We start from the raw sequence: 25,987 nt of genomic DNA on the forward strand, positions 1-25,987 counted from the left end.
TTACGAAGTGAACAATTCCCACTTTTTTTTTTACAAAGAAACCCCCCAAGACATATTCAGTCATCGTGTAGGAGCACCTGTTCCAATAATTAGCCATTTATTTGTTTTTCAATTGACAGATTGGGCAGCAGCACCTATAGGGCGGTCATTCACCACTTCCAGTTGCGCACGATCTGGTGACATCATTGGGGACGAGGGATCCTGAAAAATGACTCCAGCGTTGGTGTGACGACAGTGGTCGGTAAGTATAAATGCTGGGACGGAAAGTTATCTGCTCATACCTCCAGACTTGGCCTTTACAGGTCATCAAACGCTTCGAGAGGCTGAGAGCAACAATCATAACTGCCTGCGGTGCACTCAGCAGAGGCTGGGAAAGAGGAGAATTTGGACACTTTCCAGGTGAGTTTGGCGCACTTCAGAATAAACCATTCAGCAAAGTAAATGTATCTATCTTTTGTGTTTGTAGCTTTGCTTTATCATACCTGGATAGTTCTATTGTTTTTTTGTTTTTTTTGTTTACGGCATGACATTGAGTTTGCATCTTTTCTTTCTGTAAAACAGGTTTAAAATGTTGCTGCGCGAAATAATTCCTTTTGTTTCCGAAGCAGACTAACTTGTAGGCTTTTTCAGCTAGCAAATGATCGGAATAAAAGCATATCAATCAGATTTTAGAAGGTTGCTCTCTCTACAAGTTGAAGTAATTTGCACTGGACAACTGATCTCCTCCGATTGTTTTATACGTATTTTCAGAAAAATAAGACTTCGAGTCACTATATTGAATCAAAGAACTTAAAATATATACTTACTGCAGTCTAGCCATGTGTTTAGAGACCTTGCCACCACATTCTTTTCATCTTTGCAATATATTTTCCCATCGATCATGATATATTTCTTCAACAGACGACCAACTAAATCACCATGAAGTCGACATGTCTGCTTATCTTGGCTTCTCTCGTGGTCTGCAACTTGGCTGTGTGTGGAGGACAAGGAATCCCCGCTGAGGATGAGACGGACCGAGGGACCATAGACGACATCATACTACAGAGAGCAGAAAGTCTCCTGTTACAGTCCATCCTCAAAAAGCTGCAGGATGAAGACGGCAGAAACGGTGCGTAAAACATGTGCCTTGGATGAATTTCACAGGCAGCTCAGAAACAACTGATTTGATAGAAAAAGTACTTAAAAATGCGTAATTTAGAGATTTAAGCTGTCATTAAATTTCATTTCACACTGCCATGATTCTGAGTTTGGGCTTTTTGTGTTTTGTTTTTAACTGAAAGTGTTTAAAGTGGCAACGCCTCTCAGGCAGTTTTGGGCTTCGTGCGTACTTCTGCAAGTTTACCAGTTATTAGTGAAAGTGTTTTTTAAAAAACATTAAAAGCAGTAAAGATTCTGCTTCCAGTTTAATATGATGTAAGGAATATGGACCAACAACTACCCTCGTTTGTGCGCAATTTACGCACGGCACAGACAAGCTGGAAACATATTCTTTTCAGTAAAACGGTTCTCTAAGCAGACTTGGAGGTAATTGAAACAATCTAAATAACGTCTTCCTTCCTTCAGAGGGATCTTCCACTCAGACAGAATGGGTGACAAAACGACAGCATCCTGGTAAGAGATACAGCGAGGATTTGGAGAAGCGGCAGCATCCGGGGAGGAGAGAAGAGGCCGATGATGAACAGTACTTTGACTTTCAAAAGAGACAGCACCCGGGAAAACGCGACGGCGAAATGCACTCGTTCATGGAGCTCCAGAAGAGGCAACACCCGGGAAAGCGCACCGCGATGGGACACGTTTCTGAAACCCCCGTAATGCTCATGAGTGAACTTTCAAAACGACAGCATCCGGGCAAACGCTACCTGGTGCTGCACAGCAAACGCCAGCACCCAGGTAAGCGCCATCCCGAGGATGAGGACGCCTATGAGGACTGGGATGCGGATGGTGATGGAGACGAAGAGCTGGCTGAGTTGGAAAAGCGTCAGCACCCGGGAAAACGGTTTTGGGATAACTCCAGTCCGGATTTAGGCACAAACAGTCCGTGTGATGTATTGGACCCTACGAGCTGCAGCAAGACCAGTTTGCTGCTCGACTTTTTAGACAACATTAACAAGAGTCATGCCGAGGAGAAGAGACAACACCCGGGCAAAAGATTTGCCCCCGAGGAGGATTTAGTGGAAGGAGAGTAGGTTAAGTAAAAACCTGGTGTGCATTTACTGCTATGTTGTAAACACATACAAGTGTAAAATAAGTGACCATAATGAATTATTAAAAATGAAAAAAGAATTTACATCATTTAACCTTTTGTGCCACATTTTTTCTTTGGCAGACAGTTACTGTATCATCATCGCAAAACATTCATCTGCTGGTTGTTTCTTTGGAGAGCTTGTGCGTAATTGTCCTCCAAATTGACTTTGTCGCTGTAAATAATGTTTTCATAAGAGTGTGTTGCCTATGTTAAACTTTATCCACAAATCAAATTAATACAATATTTATTATTTAATATGTATTCCGTTAATTACTCAATTTATGCTAAACACCAGAATGAAGTCTACTGGCATCTGTCGTGTTGGCTCTGTGAGGCAACATACGCTTTCCGGTACAACACATGCTGAAAGTGGGAAAAACGAAAGTGGCTCACGTTCATGGTTATAAGTAGAAAATCCCCTCATTGATTAGTTTGTGCTTCATTCTTTTCTATTTGTGTAAAATATAATTAATATCACAGCAAATAATATGTGTCATTGATTATTTTTCTACTCATTATTGCATGGATTAAGTTTATCTAACCCAATGTTGTAAATTAAAAGCTACCTTTGCCTTAAAGTCAACCACCAATGTTTTTGTTGGACAATAAAACGCATTGGTAAAAATCTATGGCGTGCTTTAGTCAATGTTAAAGTCTAGTAATCTGTTTCTTCAACCCCACTAAAGGTTTAATTGGTGTGTAGTCTGACAAACCAGTCACCCTGCCTTAGCCTCATCTGGAATGATTAATGCAATTCAATAGCAGACAGAGTGTGTCAGGTATCCTCTTCTCAGTTTAATTGGGCTCATTCCATCAGAGCATTGGGAGCAGCTGTCCACAGGCCTGATCAATATGCAAATTATTCATCAGAGATGGAGACTTTGAAGGTGGAGATGCTCCACTGAAACGCACACACAACTTTCAACTCTGGCAGTAAAGCTCAGTAGACTGATAAACCATTAAGCAGGAGTAAATGCATGTTATCTAAAATACAGGGTGAACAATTCACGATGACTATATTTCAGGCATGAACTATTTCAGACTGAATCTGTGACAGATCTGAAATCCCTCAAGCACAGAGGGTGATGAGCAATAGATGTAATTTAGATGCAGTAAATCCTCTGTGGCTTTGGAGTTTAAGTTTAGATTACACTGCATATAAAATGTCTAGTAAAAAGTACACAAGTCTATCTATGTGGAAAAAATGACATGTGATATGCACACACCCCAACACACAGTGGTTTTCAGTACTTTTGGTTTGAGGTTTGTGAGTCCATCACAGATTATGTCCTGCCCCTGACTGATTAACCTGCAAGGGGGCCATAGATACATTTTTGGCCACTGCTGACCTCTTACCCTGTTGCTGTCAAGAAATAGACAACACACGGCACACTACACATGGCATCTTAGTTGTGTTTTGCCATAAAGCCCTGGGAACTGAGCTGTAGACCATATAGTTTATAAAACTAAAAACTGAAACTGAAATAACTGAATGCAAAAATAGATTTTGACGCAGGCAAACACTGAGCATCAGGGCTGAATAAAAACACAAGCTCCAACTTAAGGCCAGCAATTCAGGTCAAATCTTACTTCATGTTCCTGAAAAAATGCACAATCAATTAAACGAATTAAATACCAAACCAACTGACACGCAGAGAGCCAGAGGCCCCTGGGGCAGTTTCCAGCTTTTCACACCAACCTTGCCTTTGCCAACACAAGCACAGTGAGCACTCTCCATTAGTCATGCCAAACATTTGTGCAACATGAACTGCTCATGTTTATGATTCAAAGATCAAATCGAAATCAAACAAGTAAGAATAATGTCACGTACCTCACAATGGCATTAAGACAAGTACAGCCAGTAATCATCAGAATGTAATTTATGAACTCTTGATCAGTTGATCAATTCAGGAATAGTAAGTCAAGGGGGAAATATCACTTTCATGTCTCAGTGCATCTAGGTATCCTTGGAAAAGAAAAAGGAATTAATATTACACTTTCAAAATCTGATGGGGAAAAGTATAGTGTGGACAAGAGTGAATCAACAGTGGGAACAGCAATGCTACAGAAGGATGACATCTCCACTCAATGCGAAATGAAGTAAAACGTAATAATAATCAGACTGAGGACTGGACACAGGAACCTGGACTAATTACACATAGACGTTTTTAAAAATGGACTAATTCCAGGTGTCCGTAATACAACGTGAAGGATGCAAAATGCTGTGAAAACCTCAAAGAACAATCGTGTTTTTACTATTGCAACACAGGTCGTATGTGTTTCGTGTAGTTTGACCCTCTTCACTTCCCTTACAGGCTGAATGCTAATCACATGACCAGGCAGGGCTGCTGCTTCTGCAGCTGGTGTTGTCGAGCTGTCAAAGAGAAGACAAACTGTCAACCACACAGTTATTGTTGGGTTAATCCGTAAGTATACATCCTCCATCGGGTCGGTAAACCCGCGAGTATTTGTTTTTGTGAAGTTTGACGTTTTTTAGTGCCGTGTTTTCAACAACGGGATTCGAGAAACGATGGCTAAAGAGAGCTAGTCCTGCTGCTAGCATTCTTTAGCTAACGTTATATTCGCTGTTTAGTATAACGTCGGCCAGCGTTAGCCAAATAGTAAACTATGTAACATTAATTTTACACAACAGATAAAATAGTGCTCGCTTGATGGCAGAACAGTAAATATTTATCGCCTGGTTGTGTTTGGTTTTCCACTAACTGAGTGCGTTAGGTATACAGCTAACTAAACTCTTAGCTAACGTTATGTGGTATACATTTAGCATTAGCTTGAAAATCTTATTCAGGTTCATTTTAATGTACGACGAGGTCAGGAAAATCTGTGTAACGTGAAATCACTCTAAATGTTTGATATGTACGATGAGTGAAACTCATACATCTGTGTTAGCTGGAATTTCATGAAATGAACATGCAGCTGTGTGCGAGTGGACCGGAGTGGGTGTAAATTTGAACCTTTGTTTCTTCACTCATGAGAAGAGTATTACACGATAATTAGCTGAATCTCTTTTTAAGTGTAATAACTCCATTTATATTACAGAACAGGCCTCTCTAAAGCAGTGTGTCTGTTTATTGCACTCCTGCCTCCCATGTTTTAATCACAGGGTGTCATTGTAGTGAATGAGGCACGGTTGGGTTTTCAGAAATGGTCGAGCCTGGTTACAGTTCACATGTTTAAATCTGCGGTTTTGGGCACGTTACTACAGATTTTAATCTGACATTTCATGTACTGATTTAGGTAAATATATGCTTCCTCAACCTGCTTTGTCCTGCTCTTCAGTGCCCCCGTTTTTTCTGCGATGATGGAGTTAAAATGGGGTGGGTTGCACACCCCATGACATGTGGACCGGAGCAAGAATCTCGCACCTTGCATCTCTTCTCCAAAAACACGACAGGCCGCTGCCATGGCCTCGAGTTATCCACCCCCCTTTGAGGGCACAGGTGAAGTGAAGGAGGGCTTTCTCTGCCCACTGTGCCTCAAGGACCTCCAGTCATTCTACCAACTCCAAGACCACTATGAAGAGGAGCACTCTGGGGATGACCGCCATGTGAGGGGACAGCTCAAAAGTGAGTGCTCTGAATTATGGTCTTTCACAGTCACAATGCCATCTGAGTCTTATCATGTTCTAGTACAACATAGAGTCTAAAGAAACAAAAATAACTGTTTAGTTTTGCAAAAAAGACAGGGCGGCTTTCTTAAAAAGCTGTTCAAGGAGTATGATTTGAATTTGAGAGCACTGCTGTGTTGGACCAGCAAAAATTGGTGCCAGGATGAATTGGCAGCTTTTTCTGCTGCAGCTTCTTAAGGAGGGACTGTAGATGAAATGCAGAGAAGAAGGATAACAGAGGGATGCTATGCTCACACAAATGATTCGTACATCGGCAACTGTGTTCTGCATTTTCTGTACATAGAGGTAGTTGTGTTCTAATTTTCTTTGTGCACAGGTTTGGTACTGAAGGCAAAGAAAGCCAAAGACAAGCTGCTGAAAAGGGACGGAGATGACAGACCGGATACAGGCAGTTATGAGTCCTTCTACTATGGCGGAGTGGACCCCTACATGTGGGAGCCTCAGGAATTGGGTGAGACTAGAAAACTGTTCTGGTTGTCTTATGTTTTAGATAAAATTAGATAATTAAGCCTTTAGACAACAACCACAGGCTGAACTCTTGTGCTTTTTCTTTGCTTTTGTAGGAGCAACTAGAAGTCACCTGGATTTCTTTAAAAAACACCGGGCAGCCAGGATAGATCACTATGTCATTGAAGTCAACAAGCTCATCATCAGACTGGAAAAGGTGTGCTTACAGTGGCACATCGCAGCTCATTCACACCATCATTTTCTTCCTCCAATTGTTGAAATTACTCTCAAGGTGGCTTAACTGCGCTGTTGTGTTGTTTCAGTTGACATCGTTTGACAGGACCAGCTCAGATGCCGCCAAAATCAGAGGTTTGTCCACATGTGTTTTCATTCTGACTCCTCTTAGTGTATGTAAATATGATTTATACGGTATTGTAATTTAATGAGCATTCATCCTCTTCGATAGCCATTGAGAAGTCAGTGGTGTCATGGGTGAATGACTCGGATGTCCCGTTCTGTCCCGACTGTGGAAACAAGTTCAACATCCGGAACAGGCGGCACCACTGTCGTCTCTGTGGGTCCATCATGTGTAGGAGGTGCATGGAATTTGTCCCCTTACCTTTGGCTCGTACGTATGAACCTTGCAAACTAGAGGAAATCATCAGATATCTATTTGAAGCCAAGTTTCGCCAGACGCGTCTCAGTGCTGTGAAATGTTTGGTTTTTGTCTGTTCACAGAAAAGCTGATCAGTGGGACTCGAGAGGCCCTGTGCGTACCTGGAAGCCCCGTTCAGTCCCAGTCTCCCGCAGCGGGAGGTGGCGGTGGCGGGATGGGCTCCAGGAGGGGCAGCATCAGCAGCCTGAGCAGCGTTACCTCCATGCTGGAGGAAAAGGACGATGAGAAGATTCGCTGCTGTCACCACTGCATGGACACGCTGCTGAAGAGGCAGCAGAAGTTGGAAGAGAAGGACCACGTGCCGGATATAGTGAAGCTTTATGAGGTAAAATGGAAAGTACATATTTCCCAGTTTGCCTCTTTTTCTGATCCCACCAGAAGTGCAGTCTATTCTGTGTTTTCTTTTCATGCTGTCTTGAGTTTACACTGTTGTATCCTTCCTGGAATTCACTGTTGGGGTTTCCTGTTGTTCACTTGCTCAAAACTTGTCTTCCTGTCAGAGGCTGAGGATGTGCATGGAGAAGGTGGATGAAAGGGCTCCAGAATACATCAGAATGGCCGAGTCTCTCAAGTGAGCCCCATAAAAAAGTGGTAATTTAATGAGCATTTCTGTCATGAGAAATAAGACTGTTGCTTCATTGCCGTGTGCATTCACAGTGCTGGAGAGACCACATATAATCTTGACACTGCTGGTGGACTGAGACTGGAAGTGCAGAAATACTATGAACTAATCGATGCCCTGAGGTAGGTATCAGTTGTAAATGACTGTCCAAATTGAACAGAAGTCTTCTCTTAGGTATGCCTTATTAAACAAACAAAAAAGATAACATGGAGTTCTGTGTTCCCTTCTCAGTAAAAAGATTTTAACGCTAAAAGCAAAAGATGATCCACCACCGCATCCAAAGGCCCTCCAGCTGCAGAGGATGATCCGCTACACAGCCACACTGTTCGTCCAGGTGAGACCAAGTTCAGACATTTTTCAGCACAGAAGAAGACAGAAGCCCCATTCAGAGAAACTGAAAATTGAACGGGGAGAAGTATAACAGAATATTTCCACCTCCCCTAGAGAAATAAATCCTGTCCAAATTGGGCTGTGCGATGTCTTTCAAATCATCACTCTGTTACATTTATTCAGTATTTCTGCTAAATTTGTTTTCTCCATTGATCCTTTTCTTCCCTTAATTTACGCAATCTTTGTGTCCTACCCGTTCTAGGAGAAGCTGTTAGGTCTCATGTCTTTACCCACGAAGGATAAATATGAAGAGCTGAAAGAAAAGAGGAGACAGGAACAAGAGAAGAGACTCCAGCAGGAGAGACTGGTGAGATTGTGCACTGATACTTCTCTGTTGATTTTTCAAACACATGACATGTTAGTAAATGTTTATACTTCATATATTTCCCTGCTCGACAGGCAGCCCAGGAGACCCTGAAGAGGAGGCAGGAGTCTGAGAAAAACCGTCCACCTCCCAGCGCTAATGGAGAGCTGCCACAGGCAACTAGAGCTCCACGCATGACCAAAGCTGGTGGTTGGTTGCCCTCCGCAGACTCGGCCAACGTACGCAGCGAGCTGGAGGACCCCCTCCTGCAGCAGATTGAGAACATACAGTCATTCCTTCGACAGGCACGGGAGGCCCAGAGGACAGATGAGGTGGCCATGTTGGAGGAGAACTTGCGTCAGTTGCAGGATGAATATGACCAGCAGCAGACCAGCCTGGCCATCACACTCTCCCAGAAGTTGGCTGAGGAGGAGAGCTTGCAGCAGGGCGAGCTCCATCGTCTTGAAGCTTGGGAAAGGCAGGAGAGGCAGCATTGGGGCACTGCTTTGGGGTCCACCCAGCCATCCATCACTTGGGAGAGGTCTCTGGACATCAGTCCAGCAGGGGGCGTCCAAGGAGAGGAAAACACTGAAGCAGGGGACCTGACTCCTAAAGCTGAGAGGAGTCCATCCTCTGTAAGGGCATTCCCTGCTCTCACAAGCCAGGAGGACTCACCCCCCAGGCTAAGGAGCTTAGGGGGGCATGTAACGCCCCCTGGTGGTGAAGGGCAGAACAGCACCTCCCTTAACCCCTTCGATGAGGACGACTCTACTCCCGTTGAGGAGGATCCATCCAACCCCTTCTTTGAGGACATCAAGAGGGAACACAAAGAGGTAACCAACGGGAAGAAAGAATACAATCCATTCGATGAAGAGGAAGACATCGAGGAGGACAAACAGGCAGCTGAGGCTGTACCCGGCAACCCCTTTGATGAGGATGAAACTGAAGCTGGCAACCCTTTCCTGGAGGCCTCTGGAAATTCACCGGAAATCTCGACCAACCCCTTTGACGGGGACGATGATGACGAGGTCTTGCCCGATGTGGACATGATAGAGGAGGAACTGCTGCTGCAGCAGATTGACAATATTAGGGCCTACATTTTTGACGCCAAGCTCAGCGGCCGTCTCGACGAGGTGGAGCTCCTGTCAGAGAACCTCAGAGAGCTCCAGCGCACCCTACAGGAACAGAAGAAGAAGAAGCACTGACCCCCCCCCCCCCCCCCCCCCGACTCTACTTACCAAGTCCTGCAAGGCTAGCTCACTTTACATGACTTATGAGCCCACTGATTTTAGTTTGGGTGAGGTCTGCTGCACCACAAAAGATTAGGTTAGTCCCACAGTGAAATATGTACTAGAGCTCAGTAATCTGGAGCTACTACCCTAATTTCAAAAAAAGCTCTCTAAACCACTTAACCTGCACAGGGTTGCAGCACACACAGTCTTTAAGCACTGCAAGTAAAAATCCATTTGCACAGGCATGTTGCTGAAGATATTAACCCTTTTGTATCAGTGCAAATGTGGACAATGTAAGACAGAAGATTTTTTAGTGAGACAGTCAGATGTTTGTTTGACTTAAGTGTGGCTGTGGGTCTTGTGGAAGTCAGGATGATTTGGCTCTTTGGCAGTTAAGAACAAAGTCAATATGTAATTAACAAACGGGAGTAATTAAGCAGTTGATGCGTGTCATAAATTCTACGGCTCAGTAATGAATAATTTCTAGGACATTTTTTTTTTTCCAAATTAAATTCAGAAGTCCACCACTGATTTAGCATTACACTCCTACAATAATTGTCAGACTCAAGCTGGACAGTTTTTTAAAAAATGGATCACGATCGATGCAGCAGAACCAGGTATTGCCTTTTTCATTTCACAACTAGTTGATTTGTGGTGACTGAAATGCCTGAAACAAACCAAACCACACATTATTATTCTAACTGTGCTACGATCCACACTCACGCAAAGTAACCATCTGATTTTGGATGAGAAGCAAAGACGACTTTTATGACCATTTTTGGGCAGCCTATTGTTTGAATGAAACTGATCATTGAATAGATTGTTATATATTAAAAATGTAATCACAGGCTTAAGTCACCGATTGTTGTTGCAGAGCCTGTGACCACTTTGCATTTTAGATTTACAGGGGAAATTACAGCTGTGTTATAGAAAATTAAGCATTTCTCGTTGCTCCTATTATGTAACTGTCCCTCATGCTGCCTATGATGACATTTATCACAAGGAAAAGCTTTTAAAACTGCAGTGCAGAACTTTTATTTCCCCGTTCTGGCAGCAAGAGTAATTACACAAGCACTGTCGAAGCGCTTATGGTGCCATAATCCGCCACACTTCCAGTTTCTGTAGCCTACTCCATCACTACAGTTGCTCCCCCCTTCAGCTCTGGTAAGCCAGCCATTGCTGGTCGACAGGAAACACATCATTACCAGTGCATGAATCTCACCACAGACACCAGCTTTAAAAATTCTGGCCTGATGAGAGAGATTTGCGTGGTGGTGATAGGCTTAATCAGCTTTGTGTGAACCTACCTGGCAAAGGCTTCAATGTAAAGTGTATGTAGAAGTCCCACACTCCAGTTTTGACCCTAAATCATGTCAATAACCACATCTAAGATTGAAGCATTCATTCTGCTTATTTCTGTTTCAGTGAATGTTGTTTTTTGTGCAGTTGATTCAGATGAACATGGAAGCCTGTCCGTGTTCAGCGACACTTTCTGCCTGTCTGCATAGTTTAGATGAAAGTTTTACTCCAGCTAATTGGCATGGTTGCATTTTAGACCTTTCTTTTTCCTTTAAAGCATCTTAAATGCCACAGTGAGCCAAGTGAACAAAACGTTTTCCACGTCCTACTGTGCAGCCCTGAAAGGTTGTGATCTTACGGTTTACAGTGGCACAACTGATCCGACTGAGCATCTGGGTTGCATGATTCACGCGTCTGCGTTTCTTTGTTCGATGCTGGTCTTTCTACCGAACAAGTGGCCAAGCTGGTCTTCCTGCCTTCATGTTTTGTACATGTGCACATATTGACAAAGTCTCTCAAGACACTGTGACAAGATCTGTGATGTGAAGCATGTTATCCATTCAGTGGTTTCATCTTAGAAGTTCATCCATTCAGCTCTCACCATTAACACACTACTGCTATACCACTATTTGCCAAGGCACACCATGGACAGCTCAAGTTAGCAACTAAGACACCAGAATTCACTAACATCCCAGTGTGTACAGAAGTTTATCCATATTTGTCAAGATTAACTAAATTCTTAGGTCAAAGCAACATTTTAGACACAGGGTTTTCTTTTTTGTCAGATAACACTACATGAATGCCAGCAAGTATTATCACTCTGAGTGCTGCTAAGTCCTTACATGGATTTGTCATAGTGTTTTCCTGTCAGTCAGGGTGTCCATATCTGTCTTCATAGACATAAACAGTGTTTTATGCAGTCTGCTGATCTTACACTGCTCATCTGTGACGTCCGCAGACTCTGAGACATGCGATACTGTAAACATTTTGTGACAGTGTGACTAACTCGAAGAGCTTCTTTAATGTGTTAGCCGTTGATTTTAGCAACACGTCTGCAACAGTAACTGCAAAATGTTAACATTTTGGACGCACAGACATCAGTTTATTAACTTTAGAAAATTCTATCTCAGCACCAATAAAAAAAAGGTTGTCTCAGTAAAATGTTTGCATTTCTCGTTCTTGCCACACAGGCAAATCGGCTTTTATTTGAGTGTTTACATTGCAGCGTTGACAGTGCTAAATGTAAAATTACCAGGTTCAACCAGGTCACATCATGTACGAACACCAGGCGTGACGGCAAATTTTTTAAAAGACCAACGTGTTGACTGCCCAAACATCAGCATGTGTTGAAGGTTCCTGCTTTCTATGGTGGACTGGAAGGTCTCACTCCAGCATAGTGGGATCCATTTCGTGACACGTTAACCACAAAATATGCAATGTGCTCGTCCTGTCCTACAAAATCAAACAATGCCATAATATTGTCCAGTGAATTGCAACAGTCACCTCTCTGCCTCAGCTTCTCACTCTTGCGACGCTGCCATCTGGGTGCGATATTTGCCCGTCATCTCCTTGGGCAGCGGCCTGGTGCTGGGACACGGCACCTGGCCCGCCACCTCACAGATACACTCCCTCAGACAGTATTTTTTTGGCCCAAAGTTGGCAGGGTTGGCGGCCTGCATCTTGGCTTGAGCCTCAGCTTGTAACATGTCTCTGTAAATAAGAGGGAGTAAAATAAATAACTGTATAGATCATCAGAGAAGATGATTTACCCAAATACCTTTATGGTTACTCATGAGCAGTGATCTTATAGCAGCCATCAGGAATAGTCGCTGGGAGTTTTCAGAGTTTCAATTAAGTGATTCAATTTGATTTTTTTTAAAAACGTATTTGATCTTGCCAAGTGAAATGAAAAATTACGCACTGCTCTTAGTCTTTGGGCAATGTTTTGTGTAAACATCATGAGCACAAACAGCCACTGTCATCTGGTTGACAATAACTCTGTATAACTTACTCTGATTTGCCCAAAATCTTCTTTACATGTTGTGCAATTTCTTTGTAGTCCTTTCCTTCCACATCCACCAGAACCTGCTCCCCATCACCTGCAAAGAGAGAGCAGAGATCAGCCCAAGCTTGACAATAATAACAATAATGATCCTAATCATAAAGGTCAAACCAAAGTGAAAGGCTACACACCCAGGTAGAACTTCAAGAAAGGTGACGGTGTCATATTTTTGAACATCATTATTTGGACCCACGGGTTTTTGTACTGAATCTGAGGAATATTGAAGAACACAAACTTTCTGCAAAACACAGAGAAAGAACACAATGTAAGACAAGATAACAGGCAGGCTGACTCTGAATAGTACAAAGAACTAAACTTCAGTTCACAACATAATCAGCACAATTATTCAGAATGGAACTAATCATTACACAGCACCGACACCTAAGTTCACGCCTTTTTTCATAATAATAGCTATGTAGCTAGCATGTATGTAGCTTTCTATAAAATTTTACAAAGTGAAATTATATCTACAGCAGAATAGTGCGTGGACACTCTCCTGAGACATATCTGCCGTGTTTTTAGCTGGAAATGTGTTTTGGCTAGCTGCTGTTAGCTCTGACCTTGCTCCGTCGCTGAGTTCTCCATGCGTGTTGTAATTGACCGTCATGATCTTCACTTTGTTTTTAAAGACGATATCGCCTCTCTGGAGATATTCCAGGGTCCTCCTAATCGGAAACCTCCCTTTCATAGGCATTTTAAAGTCCTTTTTTATTAAAAAATTACCATTAGAAAGGAGTCTGCGCCTGGAGTCGCACAAGCACCCGATGAGGCGCGTTTTGATGACGTCGTGGTCACCCGAGCGACCGAGGAGCGACCAGGAAGTTATTACTTTTCATGTTTTAAGTGCCAGAAGAAGTTCAAGGTATCGCACATCATGTGTAGAAACATTATTCAGCATTATAACAGTGTGAACACATGTGGAAGAAATAAAACGAGATGTAAAATCACAGAATTAAAGCCAAGATTTAGCGTGGAAAAGAAAGAAAGCCACTTCGTACTTTTTATTTGTAATGGTGTAGAACGGGATCCTGACTGTAATGTCAAAACGATAAAACCCCACAAAGACACAGATATATTTTTAACACGTTTTATAGCTTTTCTGTTTCATGGATTTCTCATAGATAAAGTGTGGGAAAGATCCTTAAAATTGGCTTTTTGTTGGGACATCTCACCTTTTCTCTTTACCTGTAATATGCAGGTGTTGGGTAACATCTGCCAGAACCACTCCTCTTGCGTTCTGTTTTCAGCATCAACAGACTCAGTCGCGTCATACTCAGAACTGTTTATTTCTTTTATAATGTTTGGCTTCAGAGAAGCCAGCCTCAGAGACTGGAATGCTGATACAGGAGCTCAGTCATTAATACATTTGTTTTATATCATCATCATCATCATCATTGGTGTGAGGTAGAAATGTGGGGTTGTGACAAACTTGAGCAAAACATGAATGTGGTTTGAATTTCTAAATCTCATGGTTTGAAGACATACATTTTACATGAGCAGAAAAACAAGGTACATTTACATAGTATAAAACTGTAATCATTGGATACTCAATCCACAAAGCTAAAAAAAAAAAAAAAACCCAAAAACTTTTCTCGTCTAATATCCTCTAATGTGGGAGCTGCTCATGGTAAATATTTTAAAGCCACAACATTTAAATTAACATTTTTCATACAGCATTTAATAAAATGCACTTAAGCAACTTCATCATGCACTGCAATGCACTATAAAAATGATAACAATGCTCCTTATCAGGACAGACAGCGACAAGATTATAAAACCCCGCTTAAAAACAACATGCACTCATTTTTATGAAATTACATGTACAAAGGTCATTTCACGACAGTGCCTTTACAAAGTCTGCATGGGTTTTGAACCCAAATATTACAATTGACATTTATTTCACAAGACATAATCCTTGTCTACTTCTTTACATCCCCGTTAGCATTCAAGTCGCTGTGGATGCTTATTCTGAACCGTGGGTAAGCCGATGCACGTCTCCATGTGGTCTTCAAGACACCAATGCACTCGAGAATGGCTTCCCACAAAATCTAGTTGTTGTTTTTTTAAAATCAGGGAAACCTGCCCAAAAGTACTTTAAGTACACTTAGTATGCAACAAGCACATTTGCTCACAACAAATGAAAGTTTTTAGAAAACATACAAAACACAAAGTTTTAGTCAGCATGAACGCAGTGGAACGCCACAAAAGCTGATTGATGTGCACTTAGCAGAGTACAAATGCAAACACAAGTGCAAAAACAGTAGCATAGCTACACATAAGTAACATTTCTGAACCGAAAATCTTAAAGATAGTCTAATTCCTTTAAAGAAATAATTGCCATTGATAAATACACACACAAAACGCAGATGGGACAGGAGGAAATAACATATACTTGATTGTCATAAAGGGAAAAGTGATGAGGCGATTGCACAGGTTATATTAGCAACATATTCATGATAACCCAGAAAGAAGTGTACCTAAGCACAAAAACTCTTTGCGATGTCGTTCAGCATTAAAAAAAAAAAAGACATATGCTCAAACAGACTGGCTAATTTGGCTTATGTGACCTCATGAATGTGAGTTAAAAGTGAAACTGAAAGAAGTTGATCATGTTAAAATGAGCTAAGAATGCACTCTGTGGTAGATCAATGCTATGATCGCTGGCCCATATAAATGCAGATTAAGGATGAATTAATTGAGGTTAAAGTTCGTTCTTGTACCTGATTGCAGCTCTCATTCCAGCCATTACTTGAATGTATTCAAAGTGAAGAACAGTACATTTCTGTCTCGCATCTTCTGGGGAATTGTGTCTGCTTCAATGTTGATAAGGGAGAACAGTATTTCTCCCATTCTGACTGTATTGATTGGGCTGACCCAATTAACATTTTGTATATATTTTTTTTATATTAATATAACACAACAGGGTTAGCAGAGCTTAGCATCCTTACCACCATCGCCTGAGGATGGGGTCAACGTCTGTCCATCTTTGGTTTTAGATGCATGAACGACTTGTTGGGAAGCTTTTATTGCACTTACAGTAACATAATGAGTCGTCGTCAACTGGGAGTTATGTCTCTCTGCTGGGGAAACACTTTTTCACAAAGCTTGTTTCAATTCCTCGCTGTGTGACATCCAGAAAAGTGGTTGTAAAAGCCTGAATTAACAGCACTAACAGTTTAGCAAAATACCACCTTAAACTGTGCCAGTGTTCCCAATCACCTTACAGCTTCAAAGTACACGTTTAAAGTCAGTACTCAGCTGTACTTTAGTCAATTACATTTCTGTTTGAGTTTTAGATTACAAACTGGATTTGTTAATAACTCATCTGATATCTACAACATAAGGGAGTGCTAATTTAAGTGAGTGATGGACATGAGAGCATGGTAAGGCTTATAAAAGACTAATACAATTTGAAAGGCCAAGATCATAAAGTAAAGTTCACATGTAAATAGCCTGAAGTGCGATAGAGACGTTAGAGGAGATGAGTACAGTTGCTGCTGCAGAGGATTCCTTTTTCATTCAGTTCAGAGCAACCGAGTTTAGTCTAGAACCTCAAGATTACCACACTGCTTCAACCCAAGGAAACATTCCGAGTGTCTTTCTGGCTCTCCAGTGCTGGATTATCATAATCTGGCAAGGATTCCTGAATGACTTTGCACTTTGAGAAAACAAAGGGTCGCTGCAGGAATTTGGACTACGGTGCAACAGTAAGGGCTTTACTGTTGAGAGACAGAGACAGTACCTGAAGTGGAGACTCACAAACCTTTAACTCGACAGTTCTGGGTGCTGGAGTGATGAGTTTTCAATCTGTCAGGTCAGAGTCCTGGCTGTTATACTCAGCCGTCTCCATCTTGAGGATGTACGGAATGATGCTGTCAATAGAGACGTTACCGATCAGGCCGGTGAAGAAGAGCTCCTCCGTGATGCTGGAGTTCATGAGACGCAGGGCTGGGAGACGAGTCAGGATACGGGTCAACCTGAGGAAACAAACGCAACAATTCCTGCAAAGCCATCTTGATAAGTTCCTTGGTGTTTACCTTACTGTTTCCCTTCACAGTGCAACAGTCTCCAAGAGCCACACTGACACTTTAATCTTCTTCAGCAGTAACTTTTTGGTCTGATGCAGCCCTGCAGCCCTATCAGGTGAAGTGAAGTATCCTTCAACACCACATGTCATATCTCAAATGTATTCTTTCTCATAGATTTTTAAACAGGAGGATATTTAACACCATTAATGATGTAAAAAAATATAAATATCTTCTCAGATAACACACTGACCCTGGCTTTGGTTTTCTTTATTTCTATATCGGTCAGGTTTGCATTTTTACAACTAAGACTTGGAGTGGCCGTTTCAACCTATTGTCCGGTGCTTTCAGGATCCTATTTTGACTTGTTTGCTCACTTTGTGCCTAGTTTTCATGATCTCAGTCACAGAATGAGGTATGTCCTGTGCAGTCAGCTACTGATAGTTTACTGGTTAATGTTGGGATGAAACAAATCATAAAGCCTTTTTTTTTCAAAATTAGTTGAGCTACTCAACGATCTTTCCATGCCCCCTCTGCTGCTCCTAAGTACCCAGTACTGCTGCCAAGGAATGACAGGATACTTTTCAGGATGCCAAGTAACCAGTGTTTCTAAAAGGACTCACATAATGATGACCAGTAATTCACTATACAGTAGCTGAGCTGACTGGTTCGACTGGAGGTATGAAAGTACCTGTAGGTGTCATCTGGGTATGTTTTCTGCACGTAGTCCTGCAGCTCCATCAACGCTTTCTCCTGGAACTTCTCAATCTGCCCGCTGCCGTCCACACCCGGGTGATCTGAAACACACGACATTCTTTTCATCTGACCGATGAAAGCATTAAAGTCTCTAACACTGACTTGATGAAGAGAAGCAGACTCACCAGGGCTGAACAACACTATAGCTTTCAGGTAGGCGTATTCATAGCTGTCAGTCTCCAACCTCGTCATGCTGTTACAGAACTCCTGGAACTTCCAGATGTGCTCCATCACCTGCTTCACCCTCTCCCCGGAAAGCTTGTCTGGGAGAGAAGAAAATTCCCAGTTTGATATATCAAGCTTCATCTTATCAGGAAGGTAACTGTGGTAAAAAAAATAAAATCATCACCAACAGATACAATTACTCATCACTATTAGTTAACGACAAAACCTGGAATGTTGTTTTGACATGTAATTGAAATTTAATCTGTGGTGTCTCAAGTTTCAAGTGTTGACGAATGAAGCAGTGGGAGAAATTTGTACATACATGTCTACAGTAATTACTTAAAAAAAGAAAAATCACATTTTTTGACTTGTGTTTATATGTGTGTGTCCTACTGAGAAAAGATGACGAGGTCTGTGGTCCATACCATCCTGGATGCTGCTTTGAAGGTGGTTGATAATGGCAGTGAGGATGGTCGACAGGTTCATCACATGAGCGCACTGAGCAAGACCCAGAGTAAACAGCTCATTCCAGCAGGCTCGTACCAAACTGGTGTTTGCCTCCTGACTGAGGAGACAAAAAACATGGGAAGTGTGAGCGTGTACATAAGATAGATAATGCACTACATTCAATTTACGTAAAAGAGACCAACGTGCTAAATTGCCAATCAGATTTGTGTAAAGGAGTGCATGCCTGAAAAGGACTTAAAAGCATCATTTAAGTCTTCTTGTGTGTTAAATGCGTTCTCACCCAAGAGCTGAGAAGGCAGGGATGGAGCGTGCCCAGTGCATGGAGAGAAAGAGAAGTCTGGATGCTGACTCACAGATGTAGTGCACATTCAGATACTCAGGCATGGGGCTGGGCATGGTCAGCTAGACAGAGAGGAAAAGACAGAGGAAGGACAGACACTATGGGCCTTGAATTCTTCCAGGATTCATTTTCCCTCTCTTGTGGATTAATAAAATACAGGCTATTAGCTGTGTGAGCTGACTTCGCCCACCTTAAAGCCGACATGGCTGTCTGTGAGCAGTGGTCCTTCCACCTCAATGATGGGGGTCTCCTGGTCTCGACCGATCAGCTGGATGGTTGTTCCACTGACACACTGCGACTTATTTGCCAGTCTCTGTCCGGCGCCTACGTCAGGTGGGTTGAAAACTTTGGCCAGGGTGTCAAAGGCACTGTGTGCAACAAATAAAAACCAAAGTGATTAAATTAAGAAAAGAAAAATCACTGAGCAGCTATCTAACGACCTCAAATAAACATATGTCACTGGTAAAATCGTTGCAGATATTAAAATCAAAAACTGGAAGTCAGTGACTTGCATTAAATGTTTGCTGTGTCTGAAAACAAACTGCTGACTGACCGTGTTATCTCGCTCGCAGATTGCTCCTCGTGTTGGCTGTCCGACATATCGCCATTGTTTAGATTCTCTTTCAGTGAGTCACTCAGGTTGGCCAGTGATGTCACCACATTGGCTAGTGTCCCCAAGTCCCCCTGCCCAGACTCCACCTGAAGACCAATTAAACAATACAAGACATTTTCCATCAGGCCACTATAGTATAGATGCAAAATAGGGTATCCTAAAATGGAGTAAAGCATAAAAAAGTTGTGTCCTGCAACGAGAATGAAAATAAAACATACTGCATTTAAGGGATTAATAAAGATCGAAAAGGCAAACAGGTGCTGGTCATGCAGAAAGGCCGCAAGGGCAACAAAAACTTCCATCATCTCTGCCAGAAGGACCACACTTCTATTACACAAGGAGTACAAGCGGACAGGCAGCAGCAGAGCAGGCAGATATTTACAGTAACTGCAGCTGTACCTTTGAGTCAGTGGTCAGCAGCAAAGTTCCATCACTCTGGATGAGCGGCTGTTGGATATTAACAAGCATCCCCTGGTCCAGTAGGCTGGATCTGCATATGACACAGAGCATCATCAAAACCAACTCCACATAACACCAACATCAACAACTGAGAGACAGAACAACATGCGGAGCCTGGGCCTGAGCTCTGTCTGTAGCTCTGATTCCCACCGACCTGGAGCCATCTGTCTCTGTATCGGAGATAAAGGTTGGCGTGGCGATGAGTGGACTGTTCAGGTCCTTGCGAATGTAGATCTTTTGGGTAGAGGCAGCACAGTTGGCATGCTTTTCTCTGGGCACTACATCGATGGGTTTTCTCTCACTTTGAACAGCTGAGGAAAAACAGCGAGCAGACAAACTGGATTCACTTTTTTCTAACGGTTACAGCAATAAATCTCTGCAGTGTTCACCAGATTTAAGACTTTTCAAGATCTTTTTCATGCCACATTAAATGCAATTGAACACCTTTTTACTGGCATAGAATAAAAGAAAACCAGGAGGAATAATAAGGCCTAAAATTGTTTTTAGGTGCATTCATTTATTGACATTTAGAAAACATTTTCCCAGCTGTATAGAGCAATAATTCTGAGGTAAATAACTAATCAACAAACACATCTTTCCTGTGGCAGAAAACTGATGCATGGTTTAACCAATTAAAAACCATTGTACATGAAATACAGATATATATATAATATCCCAATCTTTTATGGATTTGTTTTGAAGGAACTGAATTCAACTTATTAGATATTCAGATAATACCCGCTTTGTCTTTAAGTGACATTGTGTCTTTGTCAACATGTTTTTGTCCGGCAGCCTGGATTTGGATGCAAACTCACACTCAGTCTTCATCCCCATCTTAAGGCATTTCCTCAACCGACAGAACTGGCAGCGATTGCGGTGGTGTTTGTTGATGACGCAGTCCTGTTTACTGCGACAGCTGTAGGTCAGGTTCTTCCTCACACTCCGCTTGAAGAAGCCTTTGCATCCCTCACAACTGACTGCTCCATAGTGACGCCCTGAACACGGAGAAAACTGGTAAGAGTGTGTGAGTCACTGTGAGTGAGTGGGCGCACGTTTGATTGCTGATGTTGGATTTGGCATCAGGATACACCAGGAAAAACACATACTGTACATATCCTCACATCATATGGGAATGCTCAATAACTCAATTGTCTCTCTGTATTTCACTATGTTGCACTGTCTAGTCGATTTTAAGTGTGTATTATTGAACTGCTGTTATGTTGGTAAAGACTTGCTTCAGCAGTTAACCTGCTCTGAAATTAGCCTGTCTGAATGTTAAGCTAACTGGCTAGTCTTGCTAGCCTGCCCTGTTTTACTGTTGACACAGTTAACATGGTGTCAGTATCGTATTCCAGCAATAGTGATTACTGCAACAGTTGATGCTTCGCATTCACTCAGTCACACAGAGAATATGCCAATCTTATTTTACAGTCTTAAAATCCATTAGTTAATGCTGGCTGTCAGTAAAAACTCAGACATGCAAGAATTTGTTTCTGTGTGCTTCATTTCAGAAACTAAGTTACACTATTCCCATTCAGTAAAAGCTTAAATGTAAACCAAACACGGACAGACATTAATGACCCAATGGTACCTGAAGCCTTGTCCCCACACACCACACAGTACTCCACTGGCTGCGGTCGGCTTAAGTCCCCTGACTGCCCTAACAACCGTTCCATTGACACTGGATCTGTGACGATCTGAAAAGCAAAGTCAAAAAGAGGCCATTAGTCTTGTGTTTCACCCTAACACACACATCAATATCATGGTTATAATATGGTCTGAAAATAATAACAAATGTAAGACCAAGGTATTGCCAATAGTATCATCATACTATGTAGTAAGGGGTGATATTATGAGGAAACTGTACCTGTATCCTTCCTGGCATCAGGCTGTCTGCAGCAGTGAAGATGAGCTGCTTAGCGTTGTGGCTGTCTGGTGAGGCCAGGATGACCTTGCCTGCCCCTGAGCTGTCAGCTGTAGTCAGAATGAACTGCTGTTTGGGGGCACTGGATGGCTTCATCGCTGTCACTATCTGGATCTTCTGACCTGTCTGCTGGTCGGTTACAATCTGAGGGTGTTAGAGATGGAAGAGGGAGACAGAAAGAGAGGCAGGTGCAAATTAACATGCACCAATGGGGTTGAAGTAAAGGAGAAGGGAGTGACACTGATGGGGAGCTAAGTCACATGTTGCAACATCAACTAGGTCATTGTTGCTGCTGCTGCCGTGCCGAAAGACAACAACATCAACAGGTAGCAGCAGTGTCACATTCTCTGAAGCTAACTAATGTTGAGTGCACTGCAGATACCTGTATTCGCTGTGGTGTTGTGGCAGGCTCCGTAGAGATGACCTGAAAGCGCTGTGGAGACTCACTCATCATTGAGTCTGAAGGAGAGGATGACACCTACAGTATGAAACACAATTCAACAGGCTGAAACACATGCAAATTCAAATCAATAGGTCTGGAACACAAATATATTTTGAGTCTGTGTAAAGCATTAGAAATCTTATTATGCAACAGTCAGCACTGTCTACAGAAACTCTATCTACAGAGGGTATATCTCAAAGAAAAGCAGCATCCACCAACATACAGCCATAGAGAAGCACCACAGTATTTTTAATGAAAAACCCCCATATTGGTTCTGTGGAACAACTCAGACTACCGGCAAACAGTACATCAGGAAAGTCGCTCTTTGTATGCTCACCTCTGCCTCGTGCTCAGAGTCCGCTTTCTGCTGAGAGAGCAGATTGAGGTTGGTTGTCATGATGATGTAAGGTCATTAGTGAGGTCTGTTTGGAAAGATGCCACAGACATTAATCAAGCACAAAGGTGCAAACTGTCACAGAAGAGCTGGCCAACACTGGGACAGGTCTATATATATCATATTATATATTATATAATGATGGATTGTGACGTACACATGCAATCATTTAATGGTCATAAACAGAAATTAAAATATGTATACCATCTGTTTACTGGTCCACGTCCTCTCTGTTATTAACATCACACCTGCTCTAATATTCTCCCGGTTCAGACAGTTTGTATCAACATTTCATGTGACAAATTCAGCATTGGCACGACTGCAGTGATGTCACCACAAGCCAAATCCATGACCTCTGAGTGTGACCTGGACTTGAGATAACCAGATTACACTGCAGTCTGAACCTCATAGTGTCCAATATGACACTGCAACAAAGGTGGATGACTGATGTTCCTCCATAGAAATTTACCACCTTTTACATGCACGTCCCTACATCAAAGCTGCTTTTCCTTCTGTCTTTGCTTCCATAGCATTTAGCAAATGGCAGGTAACCAACCTAGTGTATCCCTTTGCATTTGATGTCATCATGATTATAAAGTCAGATGTTTTGGATTTGCACACATTCACGCCCGGAGAATGAGCTGACACCACAGACAAGAAGAGTTTTCTGATCACAATCTCAATCTTATTTCCAGTGAAGAAAACTCTGAAATCAGAGAGTTTGCCCTTTTGATAAATGCTTTGCAAATGATGCTTTCTATGCGATAGGCGCAAGAGGCAACGAGAACTGCATGAAAAGAACCACAGATCATTCAAGGTTAGGTGAATGTGTTTTGATCAGAGACTGCTGCCTTTGAACACAGTGCACAGATATCAGAAGAGAAACGCTGTTATTAAGTATTCTGTCTACCCATTGATCCCTTTCAAATCCCAATTTAAATGTAATAGATCTGATGGTACACAGTCAAAATCAGAGCCATAGACATCTGCCCCACACAGTATTTGAAAATCTATATTTCAGCTGTTTGTGACAGTGCATTTAGGTATCTTTACTGGCAGAATTAAGTGCCAGAATCCACCCATGGCATCAATTACCTCCTTGAAATTGGCAGTTTTGACTGTCTTTGTTTACTTGGCATCATCATAAATAAAACAACTGGACAGTGAACACCCGGTTATGTGCCTGCAGTAGCTCCACATGCTCACTGACCAAAAGGAGGAGCGTGCTGCTTCATATTGCTGACCGATTGGTCTATCAGAATGCCCATCAATACCTCCGTCCCCAAACGCGTCACAACGCAGGACAAAATGGAGAATCTGGCAATAAGCCAAAATCACTGGAGACGAATCCTTATGATAAATATATTGGAGCAATTTTCTTTCTGTACAGTGCAGTGGACGACTCTCCATGCGCTGTGAATAAATGTAAAAACGCAGCTTTGGTAAATAAAGTCACAGTCATGGTACATTCAACCCCATTCTGTCCTCGGGATGGCAAAGGTAAAAGGGTCGAGTTCATCTGCAGCAACTACAGCTTCCCAATGTTAGCTGTTTAAGCTAGCCTGATACAAGTGAACGCAATAAGGGCTGCAGCAGGAGCCGACTGTGCCTCCCCGTTTCGATTTGTCATTCTAGCATGCAGGGATTGGTTCAGGTTACGTGAAACAGTAGTGTCACATGTTATTAATTAGACGGACTGTCTGTAAAGCATATCAGCGTAGCCAGAAGGCGCCCAGCGGTTCACGTTCCTTGCCCAGATCCCCATTAGCCAGAGTCGGGCAGGAAGGGAGCTCCGCAACGGCTAGCTAACAAGCTAGCTGGGAGATTAGCTGCGCACTTTTACCATCCGGTATCTCGGAGAGCTTTCTACGGTTTTCAGTTCGGGACTGAGACTTACCTCCGAGAAACGGTGGTCACAGATCTGGGGCTCTCTGCTATTTTATAAAATATGTGTTTTGTTTTTCTTCTGTTAAAGGTCATAGTTCGTGACCCCGCACCGCCAGCGCGTCGATGATGGTTGAGGTTTTTTTTTCTCCTTCCTCTCCCTCGCGTCCCCGCGCGCCTACACCCCCCACTCCCCCCACCCCCTCCCCTTGACGCGAGCCAGACGGGACTGACGTCATCGTGTCTGACTGTCGAGGGATTTTACTGTCATGTTATAGAATCAACACAATGAAAGAAAAAGCGTAATAACAGACGTTTTAGACACAAACGCATAAGCATTGTCTCTCTGTCGTTAATGTATTTCTGATCTGCGCTCTTCAATGAATTGACAATAAAACATTGTCATACAAAATAGCAAAATAATCGATAAAAATTGTATTTTTAATTCAGTCCTTAATGATATCTATACAGTATATATACAGCGGGGAAAATAAGTATTGAATGCATCAACATTTCTGTCAGTAAACATATTTCTAATGGGGCTATTGAAATGAATTTCTCACCAGATGTCAGTAACAACCAAAGTAATCCACAAATACAAAGAAATCAAAACAAATAAGTCCTCAAATTAAGTTATGTGAAATAAGGTGGAACGAAACAGGCAAGGATGGCCCATTCTTCCACACAAACTCTTCAAATCTTGAAGCAGCAGCTTTATTTTCCTTCTCTGAAACCAATTGAGTTTCCTCTTGGCTGTGTGTTTGGGATCATTGTCTTGCTGAAATGTCCCCCATTTCTTTAATTATATGAAGTCTGCTAGTGTGAATTTCCCTTAGGGATGAATAAAGTATCTATCTATCTATCTATCTATCTATCTATCTATCTATCTATCTATCTATCTATCTATCTATCTATCTATCTATCTATCTATCTATCTATCTATCTATCTATCTATCTATCTATCTATCTATCACCAAGTGCTGAAAAACAACACCACACCACGATGTTCCCACCTCCAAACTTCAATGTTGGTATGGTGCTTTTGGTGTTTTTGGGGTGATTTGAAGTGCCATTTCTCCTCCAAACGTGCGCTGTAACATCCAAAAAGTTTAATTTTGGTCTCATCTGACCACACTATATCATCCCAGTATTTCATTGGCTTGTCCAAATGTTGTGCAGCAAACTTCAAATGAACTTCACAGTGTTTTTTCTTCAGTACTGGAGTCTTGCGTGGTGAGGCCATGGTTGTTGAGTGCATTACTTATTGTGTTCTTTGAAACAAGTGTACCTGCTGATTCCAGGTCTTTCTGAAGCTCTCCACCAGTGATCCTTGACTCTGGGGCAACTCTTCAGATTATTCTTTGGACTCTTCTGTCAGAAACCTTGAGAGGAGCACTTGGTCGTGGCCGGTTTAAGGTGAAATGATGTTCATTTCACTTCCGGATAATGGCCCCAACAGTGCTCACTGGAACATTCAGAAGTTAAGAAATTCATCTGTAACCAATGCAATCACTATGTTTTGCAACAATGAGCTCCCAAAGGTCTTGCAAGAGATCTTTGCTTTTACCCATCATGAGATGTTTCTTGGGTG

The 25,987-nt window shown here is 42.3% G+C and overlaps 4 protein-coding genes across 6 annotated transcripts; 2 read left to right on the forward strand and 2 right to left on the reverse strand.

Moving 5' to 3' along the window:
- Positions 1–277: 277 nt before the first annotated feature.
- On the forward strand, positions 278–2,874 carry trh (thyrotropin-releasing hormone). 2 transcript variants are annotated; one of them, XM_070968627.1, is made up of 3 exons: positions 278–399; positions 901–1,108; positions 1,564–2,874. In XM_070968627.1, exons 2-3 carry the CDS (start codon positions 919–921, stop codon positions 2,184–2,186), a joined length of 813 nt encoding a protein of 270 aa, XP_070824728.1. In that variant the 5' UTR covers positions 278–399; positions 901–918; the 3' UTR covers positions 2,187–2,874. The 2 variants fall into 2 exon arrangements, with proteins under 2 accessions (XP_070824728.1, XP_070824730.1); XM_070968629.1 differs by having other exon boundaries at positions 298–399; positions 898–1,108.
- Positions 2,875–4,561: 1,687 nt separating this feature from the next.
- LOC139335008 (rabenosyn-5) lies at positions 4,562–12,020 on the forward strand. Its single transcript, XM_070968384.1, has 12 exons — positions 4,562–4,671; positions 5,546–5,832; positions 6,211–6,345; positions 6,458–6,558; positions 6,665–6,710; positions 6,808–6,969; positions 7,080–7,342; positions 7,518–7,588; positions 7,675–7,761; positions 7,871–7,973; positions 8,232–8,336; positions 8,429–12,020. The coding sequence occupies exons 2-12, from the start codon at positions 5,670–5,672 to the stop codon at positions 9,536–9,538; spliced, it is 2,346 nt and encodes a 781-aa protein (XP_070824485.1). The 5' UTR covers positions 4,562–4,671; positions 5,546–5,669; the 3' UTR covers positions 9,539–12,020.
- On the reverse strand, positions 12,002–13,710 carry mrps25 (mitochondrial ribosomal protein S25). Its single transcript, XM_070968385.1, has 4 exons — positions 13,487–13,710; positions 13,058–13,164; positions 12,876–12,963; positions 12,002–12,574 (listed from the first exon to the last, which is right to left on the reverse strand). The coding sequence occupies exons 1-4, from the start codon at positions 13,618–13,620 to the stop codon at positions 12,385–12,387; spliced, it is 519 nt and encodes a 172-aa protein (XP_070824486.1). The 5' UTR covers positions 13,621–13,710; the 3' UTR covers positions 12,002–12,384.
- Positions 13,711–14,978: 1,268 nt separating this feature from the next.
- nr2c2 (nuclear receptor subfamily 2, group C, member 2) lies at positions 14,979–24,600 on the reverse strand. 2 transcript variants are annotated; one of them, XM_070968284.1, is made up of 15 exons: positions 24,410–24,600; positions 22,456–22,540; positions 22,059–22,154; positions 21,620–21,820; positions 21,344–21,449; positions 20,568–20,747; positions 19,907–20,063; positions 19,693–19,783; positions 19,234–19,379; positions 18,871–19,048; positions 18,621–18,742; positions 18,298–18,437; positions 17,833–17,970; positions 17,643–17,748; positions 14,979–16,903 (listed from the first exon to the last, which is right to left on the reverse strand). In XM_070968284.1, exons 2-15 carry the CDS (start codon positions 22,513–22,515, stop codon positions 16,729–16,731), a joined length of 1,896 nt encoding a protein of 631 aa, XP_070824385.1. In that variant the 5' UTR covers positions 22,516–22,540; positions 24,410–24,600; the 3' UTR covers positions 14,979–16,728. The 2 variants fall into 2 exon arrangements, 1 of the variants encoding a protein (XP_070824385.1); XR_011602412.1 differs by lacking the exon at positions 14,979–16,903 and having other exon boundaries at positions 18,266–18,437; positions 24,410–24,583.
- Positions 24,601–25,987: the final 1,387 nt, after the last annotated feature.

Source organism: Chaetodon trifascialis, chromosome 8, assembly GCF_039877785.1.
Source record: "Chaetodon trifascialis isolate fChaTrf1 chromosome 8, fChaTrf1.hap1, whole genome shotgun sequence".
Lineage (NCBI taxonomy): Eukaryota > Metazoa > Chordata > Actinopteri > Chaetodontiformes > Chaetodontidae > Chaetodon > Chaetodon trifascialis.